The sequence below is a fragment of the Oncorhynchus tshawytscha genome, linkage group LG23, assembly GCF_018296145.1.
Source record: "Oncorhynchus tshawytscha isolate Ot180627B linkage group LG23, Otsh_v2.0, whole genome shotgun sequence".
Taxonomy (NCBI): Eukaryota; Metazoa; Chordata; class Actinopteri; order Salmoniformes; family Salmonidae; genus Oncorhynchus; species Oncorhynchus tshawytscha.
In genome coordinates, this window is record NC_056451.1 from 26,340,602 (window position 1) to 26,368,505 (window position 27,904).

The following is a 27,904-nucleotide window of genomic DNA, read 5'->3' on the forward strand; positions in this document are numbered from 1 at the left end:
TTGCATATGCCTACTGTCCCTCTCCATACTGTATAGACCTACTGTCCTCTCCATGTTGTATAGACCTACTGTCCCTCTCCATACTGTATAGACCTACTGTCCCTCTCCATACTGTATAGACCTACTGTCCCTCTCCATACTGTATAGACCTACTGTCCCTCTCCATACTGTATAGACCTACTGTCCCTCTCCATGCGGCATAGACCTACTGTCCCTCTCCATACTGTATAGACCTACTGTTCCTATCCATGCTGCATAGATCTACTGTCCCTCTCCATAATGCAAATACCTACTGTTCCTATCCATACTGTATAGATCTACTGTCCCTCTCCATAATGCAAATACCTACTGTCCCTCTCCATGCTGCATAGACCTACTGTACCTCTCCATGCTGCATAGACCTACTGTACCTCTCCATACTGTATATACCTACTGTTCCTATCCATGCTGCATATACCTACTGTTGCTATCCATGCTGCATAGACCTACTGTACCTCTCCATACTGTATATTCCTACTGTACCTCTCCATAATGCAAATACCTACTGTCCCTCTCCATGCTGCATAGACCTACTGTACCTCTCCATAATGCAAATACCTACTGTTCCTATCCATACTGTATAGATCTACTGTCCCTCTCCATAATGCAAATACCTACTGTCCCTCTCCATGCTGCATAGACCTACTGTACCTCTCCATGCTGCATAGACCTACTGTACCTCTCCATACTGTATATACCTACTGTTCCTATCCATGCTGCATATACCTACTGTTCCTATCCATACTGTATATACCTACTGTGTCCATCTGTATATACCTCCATACTGTATATACCTACTGTTCCTATCCATGCTGCATAGACCTACTGTACCTATCCATGCTGCTAGACCTACTGTAGACCCTCTCCATACTGTATATACCTACTGTTGCTATCCATGCTGCATATACCTACTGTTCCTATCCATACTGTATAGACCTACTGTACCTATCCATGCTGCATAGACCTACTGTACCTCTCCATACTGTATATACCTACTGTTCCTATCCATGTTGCATAGACCTACTGTCCCTCTCCATACTGTATAGACCTACTGTACCTCTCCATACTGTATAGACCTACTGTCCCTCTCCAAACTGTATAGACCTACTGTCCCTCTCCATACTGTATAGACCTACTGTCCCTCTCCATACTGTATAGACCCACTGTCCCTCTCCATGCTGTATAGACCTACTGTCCCTCTCCATACTGTATAGACCTACTAGACCTACCTCTCCATACTGTATAGACCTACTACTCCCTCTCCCATATACCTGTCCATAGACCTACTGTCCCTCTCCATGCTGTATAGACCTACTGTACTGTATATACCCTCTCCATGCGGCATAGACCTACTGTCCCTCTCCATACTGTATAGACCTACTGTCCCTCTCCATACTGTATAGACCTACTGTCCTTCTCCATAATGCAAATACCTACTGTTCCTATCCATGCTGCATAGACCTACTGTCCCTCTCCATACTGTATAGACCTACTGTCCCTTTCCATACTGTATAGACCTACTGTCCCTCTCCATACTGTATAGACCTACTGTCCCTCTCCATGTTGTATAGACCTACTGTCCCTCTCCATGTTGTATAGACCTACTGTCCCTCTCCATGCTGTATAGACCTACTGTCCCTCTCCATACTGTATAGACCTACTGTCCCTCTCCATACTGTATAGACCTACTGTCCCTCTCCATGCTGCATAGACCTACTGTCCCTCTCCATACTGTATAGACCATACTGCATAGACCCCTCCTCCATACTGTATAGACCTACTGTCCCTCTCCATGCTGCATAGACCTACTGTCCCTCCCCATACTGTATAGACCTACTGTCCCTCTCCATACTGTATAGACCTACTGTCCCTCTCCATAATGCAAATACCTACTGTCCCTCTCCATGCTGCATATACCTACTGTCCCTCTCCATGCTGCATAGATCTACTGTCCCTCTCCATACTGTAGACCTACTGTCCCTCTCCATACTGCATAGACCCACTGTCCCTCTCCATACTGTATAGACCTACTGTCCTTCTCCATACTGTATAGATCTACTGTCCCTCTCCATGCGGCATAGACCTACTGTCCCTCCCCATACTGTATGGACGTACTGTCCCTCTCCATAATGCAAATACCTACTGTCCTTCTCCATACTGTATAGATCTACTGTCCCTCTCCATGCGGCATAGACCTACTGTCCCTCTCCATGTTGTATAGACCTACTGTCCTTCTCCATACTGTATAGACCTACTGTCCTTCTCCATACTGTATAGACCTACTGTCCCTCTCCATGCGGCATAGACCTACTGTCCCTCTCCATACTGTATAGACCTACTGTCCCTCTCCATAATGCAAATACCTACTGTCCCTCTCCATGCTGCATATACCTACTGTCCCTCTCCATGCTGCATAGATCTACTGTCCCTCTCCATACTGTATAGACCTACTGTCCCTCTCCATGTTGTATAGATCTACTGTCCCTCTCCATACTGTATAGACCTACTGTCCTTCTCCATACTGCATAGACCCACTGTCCCTCTCCATACTGTATAGACCTACTGTCCCTCTCCATGCGGCATAGACCTACTGTCCCTCCCCATACTGTATGGACGTACTGTCCCTCTCCATGCTGTATAGACCTACTGTCCTTCTCCATACTGTATAGATCTACTGTCCCTCTCCATGCGGCATAGACCTACTGTCCCTCCCCATACTGTATGGACGTACTGTCCCTCTCCATAATGCAAATACCTACTGTCCTTCTCCATACTGTATAGATCTACTGTCCCTCTCCATGCGGCATAGACCTACTGTCCCTCTCCATGTTGTATAGACCTACTGTCCTTCTCCATACTGTATAGATCTACTGTCCCTCTCCATGCGGCATAGACCTACTGTCCCTCCCCATACTGTATGGACGTACTGTCCCTCTCCATAATGCAAATACCTACTGTCCTTCTCCATACTGTATAGACCTACTGTCCCTCTCCATGCGGCATAGACCTGTCCCTCTCCTGTCCCTCTCCATACTGTATAGACCTACTGTCCCTCTCCATACTGTATAGACCTACTGTCCCTCTCCATACTGTATAGACCTACTGTCCCTCTCCATACTGTATAGACCTACTGTCCTTCTCCATACTGTATAGATCTACTGTCCCTCTCCATACTGTATAGACCTACTGTCCCTCTCCATACTGTATAGACCTACTGTCCCTCTCCATACTGTATAGACCTGCTCTGGGTTTCTCTTTCCATCTCACTCTCTCCCTCTCTCATCCCGCTTTTCTCCTCTCTCAACTGTTTCCTCCCTTTCTCTATCACTATCATCCTCTCTCTCTCTTTTCATTTACATCGATCCCTTCCTTTTTCCTCCCTCCTGACTGCCACATTGTAAAAAGAGCTGCAGGCACACAGACACAGAACAAGGGGCAGGCTGGCCAGGAGAGGGAGTGAGAGACCCAGACACACAGAGAGAGAGAGAGAGAGAGAGTCGGTCCAGGGCAGTTTAGACCCACAGCTGGGTCTTGTTTTGTCTGTCAGTGGCCAGGGACAGAAGGGCTCTGTGTGGACCGCTGGACGGGCTCTGAGACATCTCCAGCCAGCTCCACATGACACTGGTCTGCTTGAAGCACTCTCCCTCCAGGCCTTTCAACCTTCTTTCATAGACACAGGGGCGCACACAGGGGCACGCACACACACACACACAAATGTCTCTCCTGACAAACTTCCAAGGCATGGATTTGGAATGGGACAGTTGCAAGAAAGAACACTCCCTGGCAGTTCTCAGCAAATGTCATCAACAGTTCTATATTCCTGGCTCGCTGCCAATTCTTTATCAATGCAAATTGAATAAAGATCTCTATGTTCTCTATTCCCTCCAAATGTTTATTTTATTTTTATTGAACCTTTATTTAAATGCTAGAATAATTTGTTGCTTTTACTGTAATTATGTGTTCTGGTCTGTGGTGTTGTGGTCTGTGGTGTTGTGGTCGGCATCAATCAATAGAATGGCCAAGATGGTGTCATAGCATAGAATCAAATGGTGTTTTTACGGTCACTGGCTGTCCCACTAGTCCCATTTCTACACCACCCTAAACAAACACCTTCTCCAACCCCCTCTCTTTCTCTCTGTGGGTTCTGGTGAGTCTTTGGAGAAGTCCTCCCTACCTACCTCCCTCCCTCCCTCTCTCTCTCCCTCAGTTCTCCCTCTCAACTCTCCCTCTCTCTGGGACTCACTCTCTCTCTCTCTGCTCTGAAAGGACTTGTGTTCTTCTTCCATCACCCTGCAAGCCACACACCCACACACAAGCTAACATGCATTAACATGTACTACTTACATAGACATGCATGCCCCCACACACACACACACACACACACATTGCTCACAAACACACAGAAAATACACAGAACACACCTACACACTAATTTCTGCCCCATTTTCCCTCCTTCTTGGTCCCCTGCCATGACTGCAGTGTTCCCTAGGAGGCCAGTCTTTTCACAGTTTAGCACAAGGGGCACAGAGACACACTGAATGCAATACAGAAACACATACACACACATGCAGACAGACACCAACAGAAGTACACAGCCATTCTGTTCTGCTCTGGCCGGGACTTCTTTAAGACATTCCTGAGATACTCTCTAGCCAGCCATGAACGATCAACTCCCTCCCTTCCCCTCAACAACACACACCACCCCTCCACCTCTCCTCCCTTTATCCGTCAGTACTCACCACCACAGTGGCAGTCTCCAGGCCCAGGGATCCCCAGCTCAGGAACAGAGCCAGCCAGGCCAGCACTGTCATCCTGGGAGGAGAAAAACCACACACACATAGAGGTCAGCGAGACACCAAACACACCTCCTAGGAACCATCATATATTACACAGCCTATATAACACAGAGTCACAGAGCATTACAAACTCAGTGTTGTTCGATGCAATACAACACACAGGGTTTAACTGTCGGTCTGTGTGTCTGTGTCTGTGTCTGTGTGTGTGTGTGTCTGTGTGTGTGTGCGTGCTCACAGGATGAGGAGCCAGCGGGCCTGTTTGGCTAGCCCCAGCAGGATGAACAGACACACTAGGAGGTCCAACAGCAACAGCAGCACGTAGGACAGCCATCTACAGCCCAGGAGATAACAGCCATCTCAGCAATAGGACACCATAGAACCACACAATGCAGGGAGTACACTTCCAAATACATTTCTATGGTGCTGAACGCAAAACTCAATCTTTCAGCAAACCACAAGGGAGTGATATACTGGCACACGCTATGTGTGTTCTTAACACCCAATTTAAAACATTGGAGAAGAAGACACTCCCACCCCCTTCCCTCACCTGTAGTCCTCGTTGACCATCAGTGTGTTGGCTGCCCAGCCAGGGGAGAAGGGGCTTGGCATGACCCCTCCGACTGGTGCCACTGTGGGGGCCATGGAGGGGGGCACAGGGGTGAGGGCTGCTATGGGAGGATCTCCCCTATTGTTACTGCTGTTCCAGGCACCCCCGTCAGAGGAGCGAGCCATGGTCAGAGAGGTGAGCAGGGACACCACGTTCTCTGACAGTCTCCTACAGTTCCGGGTGGACACCAAGTAGGGCTTACTGCCTGTAAACAGCTCCTCCATAGTGGTCAGGGGCCCAGCGATGGACAGCTGTAGCCCAGAGATTGTGTCTGAAACCTGGGGAGGTGGAGAGGGAGGGGTGGGGCAGGACAGATAGGTGGAGGTCATGAGTCATACAATCAATCTCATGGTCATGTAATCAGAGACAGTTTGTAGTTGTATAATCAACAACATGTGGTGGTTGGAGATTGAATTACAATGAAAAACATATACAGAGGAAAGAGCGCATCCATCACCTAGACATATAAACCACTGAGCGACCGTGTGGGGACAGACAGATAAACCACTGAGTGACCGCATGGGGACAGACATATAAACCACTGAGTGACCGAGTGGGGACAGACATATAAACCCCTAAGTGACTGCATGGGGACAGATATATGAACCACTGAGTGACCGCATGGGGACAGACATATAAACCACTGAGCGACCGTGTGGGGACAGACAGATAAACCACTGAGCGACCGTGTGGGGACAGACAGATAAACCACTGAGTGACCGCATGGGGACAGACAGATAAACCACTGAGTGACCGCATGGGGACAGACAGATAAACCACTGAGTGACCGCATGGGGACAGACATATAAACCACTGAGTGACCGAGTGGGGACAGACATATAAACCCCTAAGTGACTGCATGGGGACAGACATATGAACCACTGAGTGACCGCATGGGGACAGACATATAAACCACTGAGTGACCGAGTGGGGACAGACATATAAACCCCTAAGTGACCGCATGGGGACAGACATATGAACCACTGAGTGACCGCATGGGGACCGACATATAAACCACTGAGTGACCGCATGGGGACAGACATTAACCACTGAGTGACCGCATGGGGACAGACATTAACCACTGAGTGACTGCATGGGGACAGACATATAAACCCCTAAGTGAACGCATGGGGACAGACATACAGTGGGGCAAAAAAGTATTTAGTCAGCCACCAATTGTGCATGTTCTCCCACTTAAAAAGATGAGAGAGGCCTGTAATTCTAATCACAGGTACACTTCAACTATGACAGACAAAATGAGAAGAAAAAAAATCCAGAAAATCACAGTGTAGGATTTTTAATTTATTTATTTAAAAATGGTGGGAAAAAAGTATTTGGTCACCCTCAAACAAGCAAGATTTCTGGCTCTCACAGACCTGTAACTTCTTCTTTAAGAGGCTCCTCTGTCCTCCACTCGTTACCTGTATTAATGGCACCTGTTTGAACTTGTTATCAGTATAAAAGACACCTGTCCACAACCTCAAACAGTCACACTCCAAACTCCACTATGGCCAAGACCAAAGAGCTGTCAAAGGACACCAGAAACAAAATTGTAGACCTGCACCAGGCCTGGAAGACTGAATCTGCAATAGGTAAGCAGCTTGGTTTGAAGAAATCAACTGTGGGAGCAATTATTAGGAAATAGAAGACATACAAGACCACTGATAATCTCCCTCGATCTGAGGCTCCACGCAAGATCTCACCATGTGGGGTCAAAATGATCACAAGAACAGTGAGCAAAAATCCCAGAACCACACAGGGGGACCTAGTGAATGACCTACAGAGAGCTGGGACCAAAGTAACAAAGCCTACCATCAGTAACACACTACGCCACCAGGGACTCAAATCCTGCAGTGCCAGACGTGTCCCCCTGCTTAAGCCAGTACATGTCCATGCCTGTCTGAAGTTTGCTAGAGAGCATTTGGATGATCCAGAAGAAGATTGGGAGAATGTCATATGGTCAGATGACACCAAAATATAACTTTTTGGTAAAAACTCAACTCGTCTTGTTTGGAGTACAAAGAATGCTGAGTTGTATCCAAAGAACACCATATCTACTGTGAAGCATGGGGGTGGAAACATCATGCTTTGGGGCTGTTTTTCTGCAAAGGGACCAGGACGACTGATCCGTGTAAAGGAAAGAATGAATGGGGCCATGTATCGTGAGATTTTGAGTGAAAACCTCCTATCAGCAAGGGCATTGAAGATGAAACGTGGCTGGGTCTTTCAGCATGACAATGATCCCAAACACACCGCCCGGGCAACGAAGGAGTGGCTTCGTAAGAAGCATTTCAAGGTCCTGGAGTGGCCTAGCCAGTCTCCAGATCTCAACCCCATAGAAAATCTTTGGAGGGAGTTGAAAGTCCGTGTTACCCAGCAACAGCCCCAAAACATCACTGCTCTAGAGGAGATCTGCATGGAGGAATGGGCCAAAATACCAGCAACAGTGTGTGAAAACCTTGTGAAGACTTACAGAAAACGTTTGACCTCTGTCATTGCCAACAATGGGTATATAACAAAGTATTGCGATAAACTTTTGTTATTGACCAAATACTTATTTTCCACCATAATTTGCAAATAAATTCATTAAAAATCCTACAATGTGATTTTCTGGAATTTTTTCCTAATTTTGTCTGTCATAGTTGAAGTGTACCTGTGATGCAAATTACAGGCCTCTCTCATCTTTTTAAGTGGGAGAACTTGCACAATTGGTGGCTGACTAAATACTTTTTTGCCCCACTGTATAAACCACTGAGTGACCGCGTGGGAACAGACATATAAACCACTGAGTGACCGCATGAGGACAGACAGATCTATATCACACCTGACAAGTTTACACCCCACTTTCTCTCCCTCTCCGCCAATATGTCTAACACACACACACACACACACACACACACACACACACACACACACACACACACACACACACACACACACACACACACACACACACACACACACACACACACACACACACACACACACACACACACACACACACACACTGCAGGGTAGATATTGTGCATGTCTGAAATTTGCTGGGAGGGAGGAGCTGGAGTACTCACCAGCAGATCGATGGAAGCCAGTGTGTAATTGGCTGTGAGAAGAGATGAGGTCAACTGATATATCCCATCATTAGCCTCGCTGTTGCCATAGAAACCAACGCCTATGGCAACACTGCGAAAAGGGGAACAGGGATTGAGGGAGAGAGATTCATGTTTAATTCAGTTTGTACTGTATGAACATATAAAATGAATTTGGCACAACAAGATGGAACTGGTGAGAGTGATGTGAAATGTGAGAAATGGATGAATGAACGAACTAACGACCACAGGAAAACTAGAAAACATAAGATAGAAGAGTTTTAGCAGCGTCTGCATCTGCAGTCTTCAGTTGGAGTGATATTAGAAACATAAAAAATAATCACATATATATCTCTGTTATTCAAATATTCAGATTAAAGCTTAGGCCAGATGTTCACCAAATCCCCTCGCACCCGAGAAGCAATGGTATGACCCAATCTCCCACAAAGTATGTGACCCAGATTAGAAAGCGGTGGAAAAAAAGAGTGTTGTGTTTCATACGTCAAACGTGTATGTTTTCTCTGACAGCATCATGTGTGTCATATATGTGCTCTGATGTACAACTTGAAGAATAGGGTGTCATTTGATATTTTCCCACAATGCATTTCTAAAACTAAGATGTCTACTACCCTTTTTCATCTAAACAGCAAGAAGGTCGTGTATCAGAGAGATAGATGACATCATCACGGCCGCAGGGGGGGAACAGGACCACCATAACACAAACACCTGCATAATGATGACATCACTGAAGCGGAAATCAGATCTGGAGCACATTGTGCTGTTTGATAAACCAGTGACATCAACTCAGGCTGACAATGCAATCCGATAACATGTGACATATGACAACGCTATGCTGCTGAGACGGGAGGGGACATCCAACATCATGCGGTGTCAGAGCTGAAGGTGTTTAACTGTGGGTTTTCTATATGACAACCCAATCTGGCTCAGTAAACCCCGCAAATTATAATCTGGACCGCTAAACCAGTTCCACTTCATTCTTCTCCTCGAATCAGGGACTGATTAAGACCTGGGACACCAGGTGGGTGCAATTAATAATCAGGCAGAACAGACAACCAGCAGTACTCCGGACCTCGTAGGGTCAGATTTGAATACCTGCTGCAATATCCTCATGCAAACTTAAAATGAACATCCTGTCACAATGTGACTAAACGCCCTCATGACAGTGGATGACAGCATAGTCACCAGAGAGGGAACAGAGGAGAGAGGATTCAATACACTGAGATGGAACTTCTGACATCATCGTCACGGTGATAGGAAACCACAAATCAATTTCCAAACCACAAACATGCTGCCACAAGCCCAAACACCTAACCTCAGTGGCCTGGTCCCTGTGGTCAAACGAAAACTTGACCACGGTCAGTTAGGTCAACTCTCTGTGTCAGATATTGCCGTGAGCAAAATACTAACCCATTGTAAAGCAGGGACTGGACACTACTTTCTACAGTGCTCTGAAAATAACATCCATCAAAACTCACACATGGTTATTGGACCATTGGGAAATAATGAAAGTTAGAAGATAGTACCTCTGTATTATAAAAAGGATTCCCTTTCCTCTATCCTTGTGACAAATGGTCATATGGTTTGGTCACAGTTCATGAATATAACACTCATGACACTGATGTCACACAGACGACAGGACATCACAATATCCCAATGGCTCGCATAAAGAGGTCACAATGACCCTCATGACATCACAACATCCCAATGGCCTGCATAAAGAGGTCACAATGACATCACATTGACCCTGGCAGTGACGTCACAATAACCTCTCTTACTCACCAGCACAGTGTGACAGCCGCCACCGACACCCAGGTGACGCAGCAGATACCCCGCCCTTTCTTGCCTCCGTATCCATGGCCAGTGCTGCCCTCTTCATCCTCCTCCTCTTCCTCAGATCCCTCACTCCGGTCACCACGGCGACAGCAGCAGTAGTGTATAAGGAAGGAGATAATGACGAGGAGGGAGAGAACGAGAGCAATGGCCGAGAGACTAGAGAGGACCAGTAGAGTCTGAGAGAGTAAATCAAATTAAACACAGCACATTACAGACTGATGAGCAACACTGTCATTGTACTTGACTGCATAATGGAAAATGCATTTCTAAGTAACATTATCCCTCTGGGCAAAAACCTGACATAACGTAAAATCACTCTATAATCAGTTGATATTTAATTGCATTGTCAACATGTGAATAAATCAACCCTTGAAATTCTGTTGTTGACTTATGGTGGAAATCTGGTTCAAATTTGTATACGTTTCATTTCTAATAGAAGGAATGAAACTCCCATGAGCCTCCTCCACACCATTTGAGAGTCAAATATTGAGCCCAGACTGTAGCAGCTAGGGCTGGGTAAATGTGTCAATATACTGTGTTATGGATAACAACAGGGATTCAGAGCAGCTGGGAGGTGCACGTGTTAGTCATGAGGACTTTAGTGTATTCCCAGCCTTCATCATGGGAACCTCAATATTCTGAAAGAACCCATACAGTGTATTTATGCAAAATAGCTAAATAACAGGTTGATATTGTGATACTGAAAATCGCAATATTAAATTTACTGTATATGCCATTTAGCAGACCCTTTTATTCAAAACAACTTACAGTCATGCGTGCATACATTTTACGTATGGGTGGTCCCGGGAATCAAACCCGCTACCCTGGCATTACAAGCGCCATGCTCTACCAAATGAGCTACAAAGGACCACAACATTCCTGGTCCTATAATTCCACTGTGACAAATGGGGTACAGTCCTACCTACCCAAGCAGTGGAAGTGAAAGGTGATTAGAACATAAAGTGTATAAAGTTTTCCAGGGGACATCAACTAAAAAGCTGGAGGCTTTTTTCACACACACACGCACACACACACACACACACACACGCACAAACACACACACACAAACTAATCTGTATGACTCCATTCAGAAGAGCATACCTACTGCATTCATTAACCAGTAATTGAATGTAATAATATAATTCCTGACTGTTTAACATACATACTGAACATGATTAAGGGTTAAAAGCTACCTTGTATCGTCACACTACTACCTCAGCTACAAGCTGTAGTGAACATTAACGTTACTAACCCCTGTCACATCTCTCCTGCATCTCATCTTCAGCCTGCACTCTGACATACTAATATTTATCATACTCAACTTTACTGGAGAGTGCATTTAGCCAGAACACATATCTACAGCATTATCCCTCTCCATCTGCCTGTCTCACTCTCTCCCTCCCTCCCTCCCTCATTTTCCTCCCCTCCACCTTATCTCTTATCCCTCTCTCCGCTGCCTCCTGCTCTCTAGCCCCCCACCCATCCATGTCCCCCTTCCCTCTCCCCCTCCCTCCCTCATTTTCCTCCCCCCACCCATCCATGTCCCCCTTCCCTCTCCCCCTCCCTCTCTCCTCCACTCTCCCTCTCCCCACTCCCTCTGTCTCTCCCCACTCCCTCTCTCTCTCTCCCCCTCGCTTTCTCTCCCCTCCGCACTCCCTCTCCCCACCCCCTCTCCCCTCTCCCTTTCCCCCTACTCCCCACTCCCCTCTCTCCCCCTTTCTCTCCCCTTTCTCCCCCCTCGCCTCTTTCTCCCCCCGCCTCTCTCTCCCTCCCCCCCCTCGCCTCTCTCTTTCCCCCTCGCCTCTCTCTCTCCCCTCATCTCTCTCCCCCTCCTTCTCTCTCTGTCCCCTCACCTCTCTCCCCCTCCCTTCTCTCTCTGTTCCCCCTCCCTCGCTCCCTCCCCTCTCCCTCCCCCTCCCCTCTCCCTCTCTCTTTCTTTCTTTCTACTGCAACTCTATTAATAATCTGTGACCTACTTAAATACATTCACTGCCACCCTCACTTTCTCTATCCCTTTTTACTCTCTTTCTGTCCTGTCTTCTGTTCCCCACGACCTCCTCACGTTACTCATCCTCTCCTTTTTACTCTCTCTCTCTTTCTGTCCTGTCTTTCTGTCCTGTCTTCTGTGTCCCCACGACCTCCTCACGTTACTCATCCTTTCCTTTTTACTCTCTCTTTCTGTCCTGTCTTCTGTTGACCTCCTGTTACTCATCCTCTCCTTTTTACTCTCTCGCTCTGTCCTGTCTTCTGTTCCCCACGACCTCCTCACGTTACTCATCCTTTCCTTTTTACTCTCTCTTTCTGTCCTGTCTTCTGTTCATCCTTTCCTTTTTACCTCCTCTGTCCTTACTCATCCTACCTCTTTTTACTCATCCTCGCTCTTTCTGTCCTGTCTTCTGTTCCCCACTACCTCCTCACGTTACTCATCCTTTCTGTCTTTTTACCTCCTCACATTACTCATCCTTTCCTCTCTCTTTCTGTCCTGTCTTCTGTTCCCCACTACCTCCTCACGTTACTCATCCTCTCCTTTTAACTCTTTCTGTCCTGTCTTCTGTTCCCCACGACCTCCTCACGTTACTCATCCTCTCCTTTTTACTCTCTTTCTGTCCTGTCTTCTGTTCCCCACTACCTCCTCACGTTACTCATCCTCTCCTTTTTACTCTCTCTCTCTTTCTGTCCTGTCTTCTGTTCCCCACTACCTCCTCACGTTACTCATCCTCTCCTTACTCTCTTTCTGTCCTGTCTTCTGTTCCCCACTACCTCCTCACCATACTCATCCTCTCCTTTTTAACTCTCTCTCTTTCTGTCCTGTCTTCTGTTCCCCACTACCTCCTCACGTTACTCATCCTCTCCTTTTTACTCTCTCTCTCTTTCTGCCCTGTCTTCTGTTCCCCACTACCTCCTCACGTTACTCATCCTCTCCCTCTCATTCTCTCTCCAAGTGCTTTCCATTTCTTTTGTTTTTCTCTACTGGGAATCCCTCTCTCGGTACCGTAGACATGTTGTAAACATGCTATGTGTGTGACGTAGGGAGTAGGGACGTAGAGCCACTGGAAGGGAATGGTGAAACCTAGAAATGAACAACAACACAACAAACATTTTGACAATACAACATTTTGCTGCTACTACAGTGTCTCCAGATTAAAACACTCAAACCAAATCCTACTCAAACCGTACTGTGGAACTTTTACAATTACATGCCGATGATGAGAATGAATGTGAAATAAGATGAAGTCTGTAGTGGAGCTGAGGGATGTAACTGAACTGTGGTGGAGATGGGAACAGAACAGTGTAATTAAGTGCTAACAGTTTTGAGGAGAGATAGCCAGGTGGTGTAATATTTCTGATGACTTGAAATCCAGGTCAAGATTCTTCTGAGTGGTCTGGGCTTGTTTCCCTGTCAATAACTAGGCCACTTGCACCACTAGCATGAATAAGCTGTTTAAATGCTCTAATAATACCAGTAGGATTCTGCAGATGCCGCTGTGCAAAACAGAGAGGGATCTTTATGGGGCAGTATTTAACATGAGGGGTGGGGGGATTCTGTATCATTGCGGTATCAGACTTGGTTCTCATTCTTACCAAGTGCAATACATATTTTCCATTGAATCTTAGCTGTCTTTTATTGTCGATCTTGTTGTTTGAACCAAGAGAAAACTTGAGATAAATATGAATCAATCAGTCGAGCTGTATGATTGGCCAGTTGTAGTTTGCGATGGATGTGATTGGCTGTGGGTCTTTTCTGTTACCTGTTGGTACTCCCAGCTGTCGGGGATGAATAGGTTGTCTCTCATCGTCATGGTGAGGTCCAGCCGGGGGAGGGCGTGGCACATCCTCACCCATAGCGAAGGGGTGTAGCTGGGCACGGTCGCCATGGCAGCCATACTCTATCGCCTAACCCCCCCTCCTCCACCCTGTTGAAAGGAACTAAGTGAAGAGAAGGGTTAGAATATCAAAGGTGTGTAAGTGATAGACATATTCCACATTTCCACACCAGTGGTGGACCAATGATAAATACTATGAGTAAACAAAGCCTTATGCTGTATGTGGTGCTGGGTGATGGCTATTGCAACTGAAATGATGTCTGTCTACCACTCCTTCTTACACACTGGAAGCCAGGGAAGAAAGATAAGATGTTTCAGAACAACCCTACTGAGGAGGCAGGGAGGAAGGGGGCGAGGGAGAAAGCGAGGGAGCAAGGGAACTAGGGGACATCAACTCACCAACCAACCCGCCTCCAGTCTGTGGGAGAGCCAGCCAACGGTTAATGAAACTTCCTATTTCATCAATCAATGTACTGTAGGTGGGTCAGCACAATGTGAAGTTTGTTTAAATTGTCTTCTCCTAAACTCTGATCTAAGGTGATGTTTACATTGTCTTCTCCTAAACTCTGATCTAAGGTGATGTTTACATTGTCTTTTCCTAGATTCTGATCTCAGGTGATGTTTACATTGTCTTCTCCTAAACTCTGATCTAAGGTGATGTTTACATTGTCTTCTCCTAAACTCTGATCTAAGGTGATGTTTACATTGTCTTCTCCTAAACTCTGATCTAAGGTGATGTTTACATTGTCTTCTCCTAAACTCTGATCTAAGGTGATGTTTACATTGTCTTCTCCTAAACTCTGATCTAAGGTGATGTTTACATTGTCTTCTCCTAAACTCTGATCTAAGGTGATGTTTACATTGTCTTTTCCTAGATTCTGATGTCAGGTGATGTTTACATTGTCTTCTCCTAAACTCTGATCTCAGGTGATGTTTACATTGTCTTCTCCTAAACTCTGATCTAAGGTGATGTTTACATGGTCTTCTCCTAAACTCTGATCTAAGGTGATGTTTACATGGTCTTCTCCTAAACTCTGATCTAAGGTGATGTTTACATGGTCTTCTCCTAGACCACATCGAACTCATTCCACAGAGTTCTGAGTGTTTTCGCTCCTCCCTTCTACTTGATTGATGAATTAAGGTCACTAATTAGTAAGGAACTCCCCTCATCTTGTTGTCTAGGTCTTAATTGAAAGGAAATAACAAAAACCTGCAGAAACTAGGCTGTCTGTGGAATGAGTTTGACACCCCTGTCCTAGACTCTGATCTAAAGGTGAGGTTTACATGGTCTCCTCCTAATGCTTAAAGTAAGGAATTGTGAAAGTCAAGGTAATCTAATCCTAGATCAGAGCTATGCCTAAGGGCTTGTACCTGGAGCGAGGAGGTATGCAGGGTGAAACCCTGTGGAGCAGAAACCACAGAGCAAGAGCAGACATTGCTAGTTATTTTTGCTCAGCTTCTAAGCTACATTTGGATCATGGTCGTGGTCAATTCCATTCCAATTCATTCAAGTACAGAAGTGAAATTCATCTGGCTGAACTGAATAGAAATGGGACCTGCCAAAAACCTGTGTGCGCGATTCCTCTCTTATCCAGGGGACATCAACTAAACCAACTACCCTGTCGTCTCTACTAACATCCTACTTCATCATACTCCTCAACCTATGGGAGCAGAGTAGGGGAGATAGTGGGAGGTCCAGTGGCAATCTCAGCCACACCACACAACCAGCACTATATAACAGAGGCAGAGTTGGGTCAATACAAGAGGGAGATTCAACCACCATCAGACCAACTATCAACACAACACCCCACAACCATCCTGGAAATTAGAAGATACTATAAGAGATAGTATGCTACTGTGCATCATTGTTGTAGACATACTTCACACAACCACCCTCCAAAGGGAAGGAGAGAGGGGAAACAAGGGAGAACAGGTCAGTCTTTGTAGCCAAACTCCACCACCACACCCTGCTGAGAGACTCTGCTCCCCTTCCTTCCTCAAGCCCAGCCAATAGGGAGAAAGTAGGGGAAATACAAAGGGAAATCCGGTTATCCCAGATAGACACCGCAATCTACATCACAGAGCTATGAAGAGGGGATGAGGGGGGATGGTAAGGGGGCCACAGCACTGATTGTGCAGATTAAGAGAATACCAGGGTTTTACAGTTGAAGACAAGAGGGTTTCAAGAGAGCCTATGAGATGAGATCAGCACAGACTAGACCATTGACAGGAGTTGTATTGAGGAGTAGAGACAGGGGGTTGTACAGTACTGCTCTACATACAGTGAGACACAGAGGAACGTTGAGGAAAGACAATAGTGTATTTGATAGCGTCCATCAGGGAGGGATTCTTAGATTTGGATTCTGCACCAGGCTCCTATCTTGGTTTTGCTGTCTTTGAATGTTTAGAACATTCAGCATTGTATCACATGAATTCTCAGCCTTTTTAATGATCCATCTGTATGAGCACACCACACTACATTTGAATAGAAGCACTGCACAATATTAAATACATGATCAAGAATCGCATATGACCATATCTGATCTATTTTAGAAATATCAATCGTCTTTTTACTGTAGCAGTCATTTAAAATCAATGACGCCTCAACGGACATAATAAGTGTGTGTGTGTGTGTGTGTGTGTGTGTGTGTGTGTGTGTGTGTGTGTGTGTGTGTGTGTGAGGGTTAAACAGACAACCCAGACAGTCAATCCCAAGCTCATTAGAATAAGCCTGTTCACCATAATGGCTCCAAACCCCCAACTGTCACTAACTAAATCAATGCCAACACTCAGAATGGTTTCACACACTGCCGTCCATCCCCTCACACTGAGGCTGTCAGACTGGTGTTATTGTTGTGGTCTCACATTGTTATGGCCAGACTCTGATGGTATATCAACAAACAGGATTTCTTGTTATAGTCTTCGGCTGTGAGGGTGGTAGAGGATGTTGTCACATTAGGTGAATTATAGGAATGTTGTTGTGTGGTTAGACTATAGTGTGAATTGAAATGCAATTCATGTTACATGCAAAAGTCTACATTAACGATTTTTGGAAATTATCATAAATCTGTCTGTCTGTCCACAACCAGATGTGGTGTCAACAATGGGAACTAGTGCTAACATGAACCCAGAAAGGGATTGAGGGGGCACCAGGGAGGGAGCACCATAGAGGGAGCAGTCTGAGCTGAGCAGTGGACCAGCAGTAGTTGTCAGAGGGAGGCAGGGAGGGAGGTTCAAGTTGACGTGATGCTTCCTGCCAGCTTGTTATCATGCTGGTTACCATTGCATAACTGAAGGCAAATAACAGGGAGCAAGGAGAGAAGGGGAGAAGGGGAGAGGAGAGGGAGACGGAAGAAGGAAACACAAACCACAGCCTTCTGTGCTGTGCACTCGCTGCTTCAAAACCAACAAGAGACACTCAGGAACAACAAAGCCGAGGAGAAATGGATAGAATACAGTAGAATAGACGTCAACTATCTGTCACTGCACCAAGCTGACTGACTCAACCCTGAGAATGGCTCTGTTATGAAACAGTCACTCAGCTATTTGTATTGAGGGAGCCTCCAGAATATGTTTCTCCACAAGGCCATTTTGTAAGGCGGTTAATGAGGAAGACTGAGGATGTGCAGCTGGGAAGAAAATCCTCTTTGGACAGTACAGCCACCTTCTCCTTTATCCTGTATTGCACCACATATTCTTATTACTATACATCACAAACAACAGCTTTCCTCTGGGCAACTGGGTATGAATAATGACATGCAACTGAAATCATGCCACACGTTAAGGCCCAATGGTCTCCCTAACGACCACTTAAGGACACTCTTAACGATTGCCGTTTATGAGACATTTATATGGCCCTGTGATACACACCACAGCCCAGTTATCATCAGTCAGTGGGGACATGAACGGCCCATTCAGTGTGAGGACTGTAATGTATCTACACTACCGTTTAAAACTTTGGGGTCACTTAGAAATGTCCTTGTTTTTGAAAGAAAAGCACATTTTTTGTCCATTAAAATAACATCAAATTGTCAGAAATACACTGTAGAGATTGTTACTGTTGTAAATGACTATTGTAGCTCGAAACGGCAGATTTTTATGGAACATCTACATAGGCGTACAGAGGCCCATTATCAGCAACCATCACTCCTGTGTTCCAATGGCACGTTGTGTTAGCTAATCCAAGTTTATCGTTTTAAAAGGCTAAATGATCATTAGAAAACCCTTTTGCAATTATGTTAGCACAGCTGAAAACTGTAGTTCTGATTAAAGAAGCAATAAAACTGGCCTTCTTCAGACTAGTTGAGTATCTGGAGCTTCAGCATTTGTGGGTTGGATTACAGGCTCAAAATGGCCAGAAACAAATAACTTTCTTCTGAAACTCGTCAGTCTATTTTTGTTCTGAGGAATGAAGGCTATCCCATGCGAGAAATTGCCAAGAAACTGAAGATCTCGTACAACGCTGTGTACTACTCCCTTCACAGAACAGCACATACTGGTTCTAACCAGAATAGAAAGAGGAGTGGGAGGCCCCGGTGCACAACTGAGCAAGAGGACAAGTACATTAGAGTGTCTAGTTTGAGAAACAGAAGCCTCACAAGTCCTCAACTGGCAGCTTCATTAAATAGTACCTGCTAAACACCAGTCTCAACATCAACCGTGGAGAGGCGACTCCGGGATGATGGCCTTCTAGGCAGAGTTGGAAAGAAAAAGCCATATCTCAGAATGGCCAATAAAAATAAAAGATTAAGAACCGCAAAAGAATCACAGAACCTGGACAGAGGAACTCTGCCTAGAAGGCCAGCATCCCGGAGTCGCCTCTTCACTGTTGACGTTGAGACTGGTGTTTGGAGGGTACTATTTAATGACAATAGTAATTTTTATTTTACCTTTATTTATACAGGTTTTTTCTCATTGAGACAACTCCACCAACAAAACTAGATCATCACATTTTAAAATGTTCATGACAGAATTCCAGGACAACGGAGCTAAGTAACTAAAACTATTTCTACCATGTCCTGTTCTCATTTTTGGTACTGTTAGAAGCAAATCAGAATGGGACCGTAATTTATATTTATTTACTGACCTGACTAAAAAAGAAGAGATAAAAATGCCATTTTACCCAATATTGCCTTATAAATCAGTTTATACCAGTGTTTAAGCCTACGCAAGGTCAATGACAACAAGCCAACAGTGCTGTAGAGATCACAATGATGTGTTAGACATTTCTGATTTGAAATTAACCTGAGGGCTGCATAATACACTCAATCAAGTGCTCTCAGGATAGTTGATTCAGGCTGAGGCCTGCATATATACAGTGGGGCAAAAAAGTATTTAGTCAGCCACCAATTGTGCAAGTTCTCCCACTTAAAAAGATGAGAGTCCTGTAATTTTCATCATAGGTACACTTCAACTATGACAGACAAAATGAGAAAAAAAATACAGAAAATCACATTGTAGGATTTTTAATGAATTTATTTGCAAATTATGGTGGAAAATTTGAGGGATGAGGGATTTTTTTCCCTCATTTTGTCTGTCATAGTTGAAGTGTACCTGTGATGAAAATTACAGGCTTCTCATCTTTTTAAGTTCGAGAACTTGCACAATTGGTGGCTGACTAAATACTTTTTTGCCCCACTGTATATATGCAGGCCTCAGCCTGAATCAACTACCCTGAGAGCACTTGATTGAGTGTATCATGCAGCCCTCAGGTTAATTTCAAATCCCCAATTTCAGATCCCCAATGTTGTTGATATACAAAATGAACAACAGTGGGCCAAAAATAGAACACCTGAGCACACCTCTATGGACTCAGATTTACAACCATCCGCCATTACACATTGTGTACGATTTGATAGGTAATTTATAAACCAATCTAGAGCATGGCCAGTAATTCCACAACATTTAACCAACAACATTAACAATGTCTACACTGTACTTCTGATCAATTTGATGTTATTTTAATGGACAAAAGATGAGCTTTTCTTTCAAAAACAAGGACATTTTTAAGTGACCCCAAACTTTTGAAGGGTAGTGTATAAATACATATTTTCAGACTCTACTAGAGGTTGAATTGTTTCTTATAAAATTCATATTTAAGTTTCAGTTGAAATTCATGTTTGTGTGAAAAAAATGTCCCACCAGGATCACGTACGTACACGCACACATGTTTGTTTTACTATCCTTGTGGGTAACGAAAAAAAATCCATTCAAAATCCTATTTTCCTTAACCCTTAACCCTGACCTTAACCCTAACCCTTATCCTAATTGTAACCCTAACCCCTAAGCCTAAAATAGCCTTTTTACTTGTGGGGACCAGCAAAATGTACACACTTGTCCAAATTTTGGATACAAGGATAGTTAAACCAAACCATACACACACATTTCCCCAAATCAATGAAAGATTGAGTGCATTCAGCTGCAGGCTGCTCCGTGCTTGTAGAATCAATAAATCCAACATGGAGCTTTGGAGTGTACAAGAGTATAACATACAGTACCAAGAGGATGGACAAATGCTCCCACACTAGCAATCTCATTTAGAAGCTTGCACAAAGTCAAATGTAGCATTTGAGAGAGGTTTGCTGAAGATGAAGCTAAGCAAACTATTCAGTGAGATACAATGTGATATTTTATTAATATAAATAAAATATCTCTTATCAACTATGATAAAGTAGAGAGATTGACAAAACAATCAAACAAACATGGTTCAACCTCAATGTTTTATAAATAATTTCCTAATTTCAACATCAGCCAATGCACAGACATTGCGTAAAAATCCAAACATTTGATGTAAAACCCAGGCTTCTCTCCCCTTTCCATCATTGAACATAAACTGCAATGGTCTAACAGTGCATGATGAATCTATTTCACTTGACTGCCCATTCATATTGTAGAATACAGACAATTCAGCCATGGTGAATGAGTGATTGAAGAGTGATCTGTTTCTTACCTTTGACTGTAGCGTTGGCAGGGTGTTCTGCGATCTCTTGCTCTTCTCTGGTGTTCTGTCAAATATCTACACACTCACTGAGGTATACCGTTGCCAACCATCAACGCTGGATCCTCTTGGGAAAAAAACTAATCCTGAAATATATGTTTAGGGACATGAACCCCAAAAATATGTCAAATGTAAATAAATAACAAGGTCTGTTTTTGAAATATTAAACAGCCTGTGATTGGATGGTTGTCTGGTAACAGTGGAGAGGTGCTTGTGTTGATGGATAAGAGAGGAGCCCTCAGCGCAAGAGAGAGGAGAGAGAGGGAGGAGAGAGAGGGATTAGGATTGAGAAGACACCCCAGAGGGACCCTTATCGTCATGTCAGAACCCCATTCAGGCAGCAGATCGTTCAACCAGGCGACTTCACAACAAGGCAGCGACACAATTGTGCCCAGCGATAATGAATCTGTTAACGGGGATTAGGACTCCATCCACTCTCAGTTCACACAAATGATGATGCTGCTGGGCGATACAGACACAGCTCTTACTGAAACCTCCATCAACACTCAGTCACACACACAACATACCAATCTCTACACTCTCAGATTAGGAGGCAAAAATCTGACCAAAATCAACAAATCATCCTAAAAAAATCTACGATTGTCTAAATAAAAAAATACAAAATGTGAAAAGGTCCAATTATTCGAGTTTGAGTTACATTTCAGATTTCTGCACAAAAAAATCCACAAAATATTTGTTGAAGAAATCTCCTGTGTGGTTAGGCAGGGCAGTGTTTGGCTGTGTTGTGCAGAGAGGAAGAGAGAGGGAGAGGTAGAGATGCACATATATTTAGGCAGAAGCAAATAAGCACACCACTTAGATGGATACTGAGAGCAAGAGAGAATGGGAGGGAGGGAGGGCAGGATGGAGGGGCAACAAAGATTGTGAATAAGAAAAAAGATGGGGTCAACTGGGAGTGAGGAGGGTGGGAGGGAGGGAGGGAGGGAGGGAGGGAGGGAGGGAGGGAGGGAGGGAGGGAGGGAGGGAGGGAGGGAGGGAGGGCGATGAATAAAGGGAGAGGGGAGTTGCAAAACCAGTTTCGAGTGGAGACTGCAAAATAGTATCAACACCATGATTCAACAACATCCACGAAAAGCAGAGATGGAGAGAATGAGAGTGATGGAAAGATGAGAGATGATCTTCCATGACCATGAGTGATGACTGAAAAAGAGGGGGATTACAAATAAACAATAAAAACAAAGTGAGAGCGGGTGGAATGAGAGACCAGGGTGTTTGTGCCATTGGAGGATGGGGGAGAACGAGAGAACGAGAGGGAGGTGTGGCGTTCGTTTTTCTGTGTCACTGAAAGGGAGTGGGGGAAGGGAGTCAGAGAGATAATGCGAGCAAGGGAGCGTACGGGAGTGAGAGAACACACTAGTGTGCGTGTATCTAGGAGGAGAGACAGAAAATAATATTACGTATGCAAGAGAGTTAACCGTGCCTCCATGGCTCTCATTCAGACCCAGCACTATACTGTAGCAGCCATCCTCTCTCCTCTCTCTCAAGCCCCTCATCCTATCCTCCCTTCGTCCCTCTCTCTCCTTTGACATCCATCCCTCTTCACTCTACATCCCCCTCTCCATCTCTCGCTCCTCTCATCTCATCGGAGGGGCTCCTCCCCATCCCTCCCTCTCCCCCATCCCTCTCTCCTCCATCCCTCTCTCTCCTTTGTCCATCCCTCTATCCATCCAGCTCTCTATCCCTCTCTCTATCCTCCCTCCATCCCTCTGCTGTTACACAGAAATATCACCACTCAGACATTCACAAAAATTACAAGTTCAATATTTAATGTCCTTGGCAATCCAAATCCAAAAGGTCATAATTCTTTGTAAAAGCAGACATTTTACATGATCAACGTGGCAGAAATCCGTGGGTTTCTGTTGGATTATATTCAAATATTCATATTAAATGAATCTTATTACAATTATAAAATCATCTCTGTAGCCACAAAGTAAGAATTGATTGGTTGAGATGCAGTTACCATGATGGAAAGATAATATTTCAGCCATTATTATATTAAATACATTACATTATTACATCAGTATTAAAGTCTGCTAAATTAAATGTAATGTGGGTGTTCCTCCCTGTGAAAGCTATAGACATTGATGGATTCTATTAAAATGTAACATGTTTCAAGTTAAACTGTAGTTTGTTTATATCCTGTGTAGTGAATGATTACAGTGAGTATTAATAGAGTTCAGGCCATGAAACTGTGTGTATGCTCATTTAGAAAGGTTGTTGACCTAATCAGATAACAGGAAATTGCCTAGGATCAGAGAGCAGGGTCAGGCCCAGAACAGAAGATGGATGGGGATTCTCTTGGTAATAAACACTTGAAACGTCTCTTGAGCTTTTGGTCTCAATTCCTTATTGCAAAGAGTTTGCAATAGCATTTTTCTTCTTAGAACAACATGGTACAGTAAATTAGTCGTTACAATTACAGCTACTTCATCATGGTCCGTAGCAGATAGAGGCACTTCAGGAACATTGGGATTTCATATTTTAATCAATGGAGTAATTTTCAAGCTGCAATACGAAACTTTTAGGAAGTGGACTAAATTCACATAGAAATGTGAGTTATAGATCTGTCATTGTCATTGAAATCTAAGAAGTCTAAGAAGTGGTAGATCTGTTCTGAGTGCTATTTCTATGCTTCCCGTTCTTAAGTTTCATTATTGTGTCTTTTACTTCCGGTTTTGTACACCATCTCCAGAAAGCTGAAAATACAATATTTTGGTTGTTGAAAAGATATTTCACAGCGGTTTAGATGGTACAATAACTCTACACAAAACCAGCAATGATTGCTTGTTTTGTCACAAACTGAACTTAGGCAAACTTGAATTTCAGCAACCAGGAAATGGCGGAGCGATTTCTGCATATTGCACCTTTAAATGTAAAATGATTGAGACTGAGGTGTGGAAATGTGGGTTCTGTGCTTTGTAAAATAGCACCTCCATACCTAAACAAACACACACCTACATCTCACCGGAGATTGACCACACACAGTGTCTCATAAAACCCATCCCCAGTCATCCCCATGCTACACAGGTGTAGCCTATTTATAGGCAGTCGCCCAAAATTCACCCCCTTACCCACCTTCAGCTCCCCCACCCCCTCAAACACCCTCGCCCCCTCCTGGTCCTTCACCTTGGCCAGGGTGAGATGGTAGCGTGGGTTGAAGGAGTCCCTGTGCAGCCAGCCCTGCTCTCTGAAGGCCTCCTGTAGGCCAGCATTTAGCTGCTGGAGGTGGGGCTGAGGCTGGGGGCTCAGGTAGAGAACCTTCCCACCAAAGTGCTTCAGTTTCAGGGGGAAGGAGACGGCCACAGGGGGGTTGCGGTCCAGGTAGGCGAAGCGTTGGAGCATCTCCCCAGCGGCAGTGACCTCGGCTGGGCCGGGGAGGACCAGGAGACACAGGGTGACGTGGAGGGAGGAGGGGGGCAACCAATGAGGGGCGGATGAGGGGAGGAGGGAGGTGAGCTCCTCCTGAAGGTGCTGGAAGGAGGAGAGGATGGAGGGAGTGTTGGCCCGGAAGGTGATGAAGTGGGTGGGCTTACGTTTGGAAGGCCGGCCTCCACCCCTCTCTGTTCTCTGCTCCACAGGCACAGACGGACACTGGGCTAGGTCTGGGCCTTTCTCTCCATCCCAGTAATCTTTCCATTCTTCCTCCGTCTCACCTTCCTCCCCCCTGCTCTCGCTTTCTCTCTGGGATAGAGACATCTGGTCTGCTATGAAGACTAAAACAGAATCCTTCCCAACTTCCAAGGGTTCTGATTCTCTTCCTGCTTCCTGTTGGTTCAGTGGAGTACTTCCTGTGCCTGGTCTGGTCGACTCAGGCATCTGAACACTTGTCTTGCTCTGATTTCTTTCCTCCAAGTGTCCGTTTTCAACATCCTGTTTTATCAGGGACTCGTCACTCTCTTCTCCCTCCCCTGTAGTGATGACTCCATCTTGTTCTTCTCTTGATTCACGGTGGTCGTTTTTTGGGTCTTGTTGTTCAACATCTTGTGTCCCTGTCCCTGACAATAAACAAGCAGATTTTGAAGGTTAACCAAACATTATGACAAAAACATGTTATAGACTAGCAAAGTGAAGTAGAACAGTATGTTAATCGAGGTTCTAGAGCTGTGGAAATCCCTCCCTCCCTCTCTCTCCCTACCTTCCTCACTCCCTCTCTCTCCCTACCTACCTTCCTCCCTCCCTCGCCCTCTCGCCTTCCTTTCCCTCGCCCTCTCTCCCTACCTTCCACCCTCCCTCGCCCTTGCTGCTTCCTCCTTGCCCTCTCTTACCCTGCTCTTGCTCCTCCTCCTGTCCAAAGGGGGGCGCCAGACACTGTCCAGTGGATCCAAACACCCTGTCAGTCCTGTTGTTGCGGTCCCACACTCTACGCCCTCTATGGGTGAAGTACTGAATCCTGTGTCTGGGCAGGGCTAGCTCAGAGGAGTAGTCACAATCGCAGGGGTCGGTGTCCCAGTTGAACTCAGAGAAGGGCCGCTCCAGCACCCCAAGGAAGCGGTCCACGTACCCCACCACAAAGTCCGCCGGCTCCACCGACGGGTCCCACAGGATCCGAGAGATGACGTCATCAGCTGTACGCATGCGGGGCTTCTTGGTTGATCCTGATCGGAGAAACACTTTGTTAGTTAGTTATACTTAGTTTGCAGTAAACAGGTATTTTGGTGGGTTCTCATATTTTCAGTTAGATTTAATGGAGGGAAATTGTACCTTTTCCCTCTGTGTCTTTTGGCTGGTTTGTTTTATTCCCTATTGCTTTCTTCTTGAGTTTTCCCTCTTTTTCTCCCTCCTTCCTGTTTTCCTGGTCTATAACAGCCTCTGGGTCGTCTAATGTTGGAGTGCTGAGAAAGAGGGAAGGAGAAAGAGGGATTGTATTCATCACTCTGGTCAATGTAAGAGCCTAACCTGGTAGGTCTTCCTCATACTGATAGGACAGTGACCTTCAGATGGATGTATTTTAAGAAGTTTATCTAGATGTCTAAACAGATACATTCATTTAACTCTGCTATTCTACCTCTTCACTTTCTTATCCTATGGAATTAACTACCTATCTATTATATTTCTACTGTGCTACATGACTTGATTACCACTTGGTTCAGAGGCTCTGTTTGCTGTGAGGGCAGACAGAGCCAATACCACAGATGCTGCTTCTCACAGGAGGAAAAACAATATCTTCCTCTGAAGATTCCACTGTCGCCAGGCAGAAGGATTAGTGATGAGAGGGAGGACTCTGAGATTCTGAGGGCCATCTGTTTAGGGCTGACAGCTATATGCTTTGAAGATTTCTGTCTTTCAGTCTTATTTAGTTGTTCAAGTGGTTAGAAGTCTGAAATAGACTGAACATTGAGTAAATATTAGCCCCTAACCCCTGGGCATTTTCAGTTGTTCGAGGGCTGCACAAACATTATGCATCAGACAATTTAAATCATGCTTGTTAAAAATTGCATGAGTGTGAAGGCATGTTTAGACATCACAGGAACAATGGTATCATGGCACCATCAAAAGTCAAAATGCAATGTTACTTAGCCATTGCCCTGCCATAGTTTTTGGTATATAACATAACTTTCTTACAGGTCGGTGGTGATCGTGTTAGCTACAGACCTGTGAGATCGACGACACCTGTTTCCAAAACAACACTTTCCCAACAGGAAGAACTGACAGACACCTGCTCCCTCCTCCTGGCCTGGAACATCAGAGAGAGAGGGGGGGGGGGCAGTTATTTAGCAGCCCGTCTCACCCAAAGTCAGTTACAAAACAACATATAATATCTGTATGGTAGTTTGTCCTTCCCAGTGTTCTCTGTGTTATCAGTGTCGTGTCTTTGGCTATGCCGGATTAAGTGATATGACATGCTATTCTATAAAATAATTTCTCCGTAATTAATATTACCTGATTGAGCTAATCATGTAAATGTAATTAACTGGAGAGTCGGGCACCACAAAATAATATTTATAGAGCTGTTATCTTCCGAATAAACTCTTAAAGACATAGTAATATTTTACATCAATAGCAGTCAATATTAATCGTCATCTTAATTCAGTCTCATCTGAAAGTTGTAAATTCTTTGTTATCTGCACGAACCCTGGCTAACAAGTTGAATTAGCAATACAAAATTGGGTCTAATTATTTATTTACTAAATACCTAACTAATCACACAGAATTACACATACACATAATTAAATCATAACTTGATTACAAATTACGTCATAAAGGAAAACGTCCCTAGCGGGCGGAACAGATAGGACAGCTTGTTACACAAAAGAAAAGGTCTGGGTTTGAGTGAAAGAGCGGGAAGACTGAGGAACAAAGGGCAAAGCTGTGCTATCGTAAAGGTAGGTTGGTGGTAGATGGAAGGCCGTGTTGCCCAACCGAGTCCTTTGAAGAATATCTCTGCTGGTAAATTGAATACGTTGTAGTAATGTCGTTGTGTGGTAGACGGGATACTCTGTCTGTTCCTTTCTAAACCTCGTTTGCAGCGGCTGTTGCTAACTCAACGACTAGGAGGTATCACTTCTGTAGTGAATAAGAGTTAAAAGTTCATACCATTCGCAACCAAAGGTCACGCTGATGTTGGCTTTGTTCTGTAGTTATTATCTGAACCATTCTGACATCGGACCGTCGTCCTCACATCCTCGGAACAGGAGGTTACATTGTCGTCAAGGCTTTATATAGGAAGGGAGAGGAGGGCG

At 44.9% G+C, this 27,904-nt stretch overlaps 2 protein-coding genes across 5 annotated transcripts in view; both read right to left on the minus strand.

Moving 5' to 3' along the window:
* The window catches only part of LOC112234887 (protein tweety homolog 1), a 33,950-nt gene extending 11,984 nt beyond the window's left edge, over positions 1-21,966 (minus strand). For 2 of the 4 annotated variants that reach the window (XM_042305038.1, XM_042305037.1), the window contains exons 1-7: positions 21,156-21,966; positions 14,132-14,309; positions 10,329-10,558; positions 8,511-8,622; positions 5,383-5,720; positions 5,071-5,166; positions 4,779-4,851 (exon numbers count right to left, since the gene is read on the minus strand). In XM_042305038.1, the coding sequence (XP_042160972.1) occupies positions 4,779-4,851; positions 5,071-5,166; positions 5,383-5,720; positions 8,511-8,622; positions 10,329-10,558; positions 14,132-14,266 (984 nt within the window). In that variant the 5' untranslated portion in view covers positions 14,267-14,309; positions 21,156-21,966. The remainder of the gene's footprint in view (positions 1-4,778; positions 4,852-5,070; positions 5,167-5,382; positions 5,721-8,510; positions 8,623-10,328; positions 10,559-14,131; positions 14,310-21,155) is intronic. The other 2 variants (XM_042305039.1, XM_042305040.1) reach the window with 2 other exon arrangements.
* Positions 21,967-22,969: 1,003 nt separating this feature from the next.
* Positions 22,970-27,768, minus strand: LOC112234886 (leukocyte receptor cluster (LRC) member 9; the record flags this gene model as incomplete). The annotated part of the gene is made up of 5 exons (XM_042305041.1): positions 22,970-25,219; positions 25,490-25,819; positions 25,926-26,056; positions 26,817-26,898; positions 27,759-27,768. Coding segments are annotated over 5 exons (1,587 nt in total), but the record flags the coding sequence as incomplete, so codon positions are not given.
* Positions 27,769-27,904: the final 136 nt, after the last annotated feature.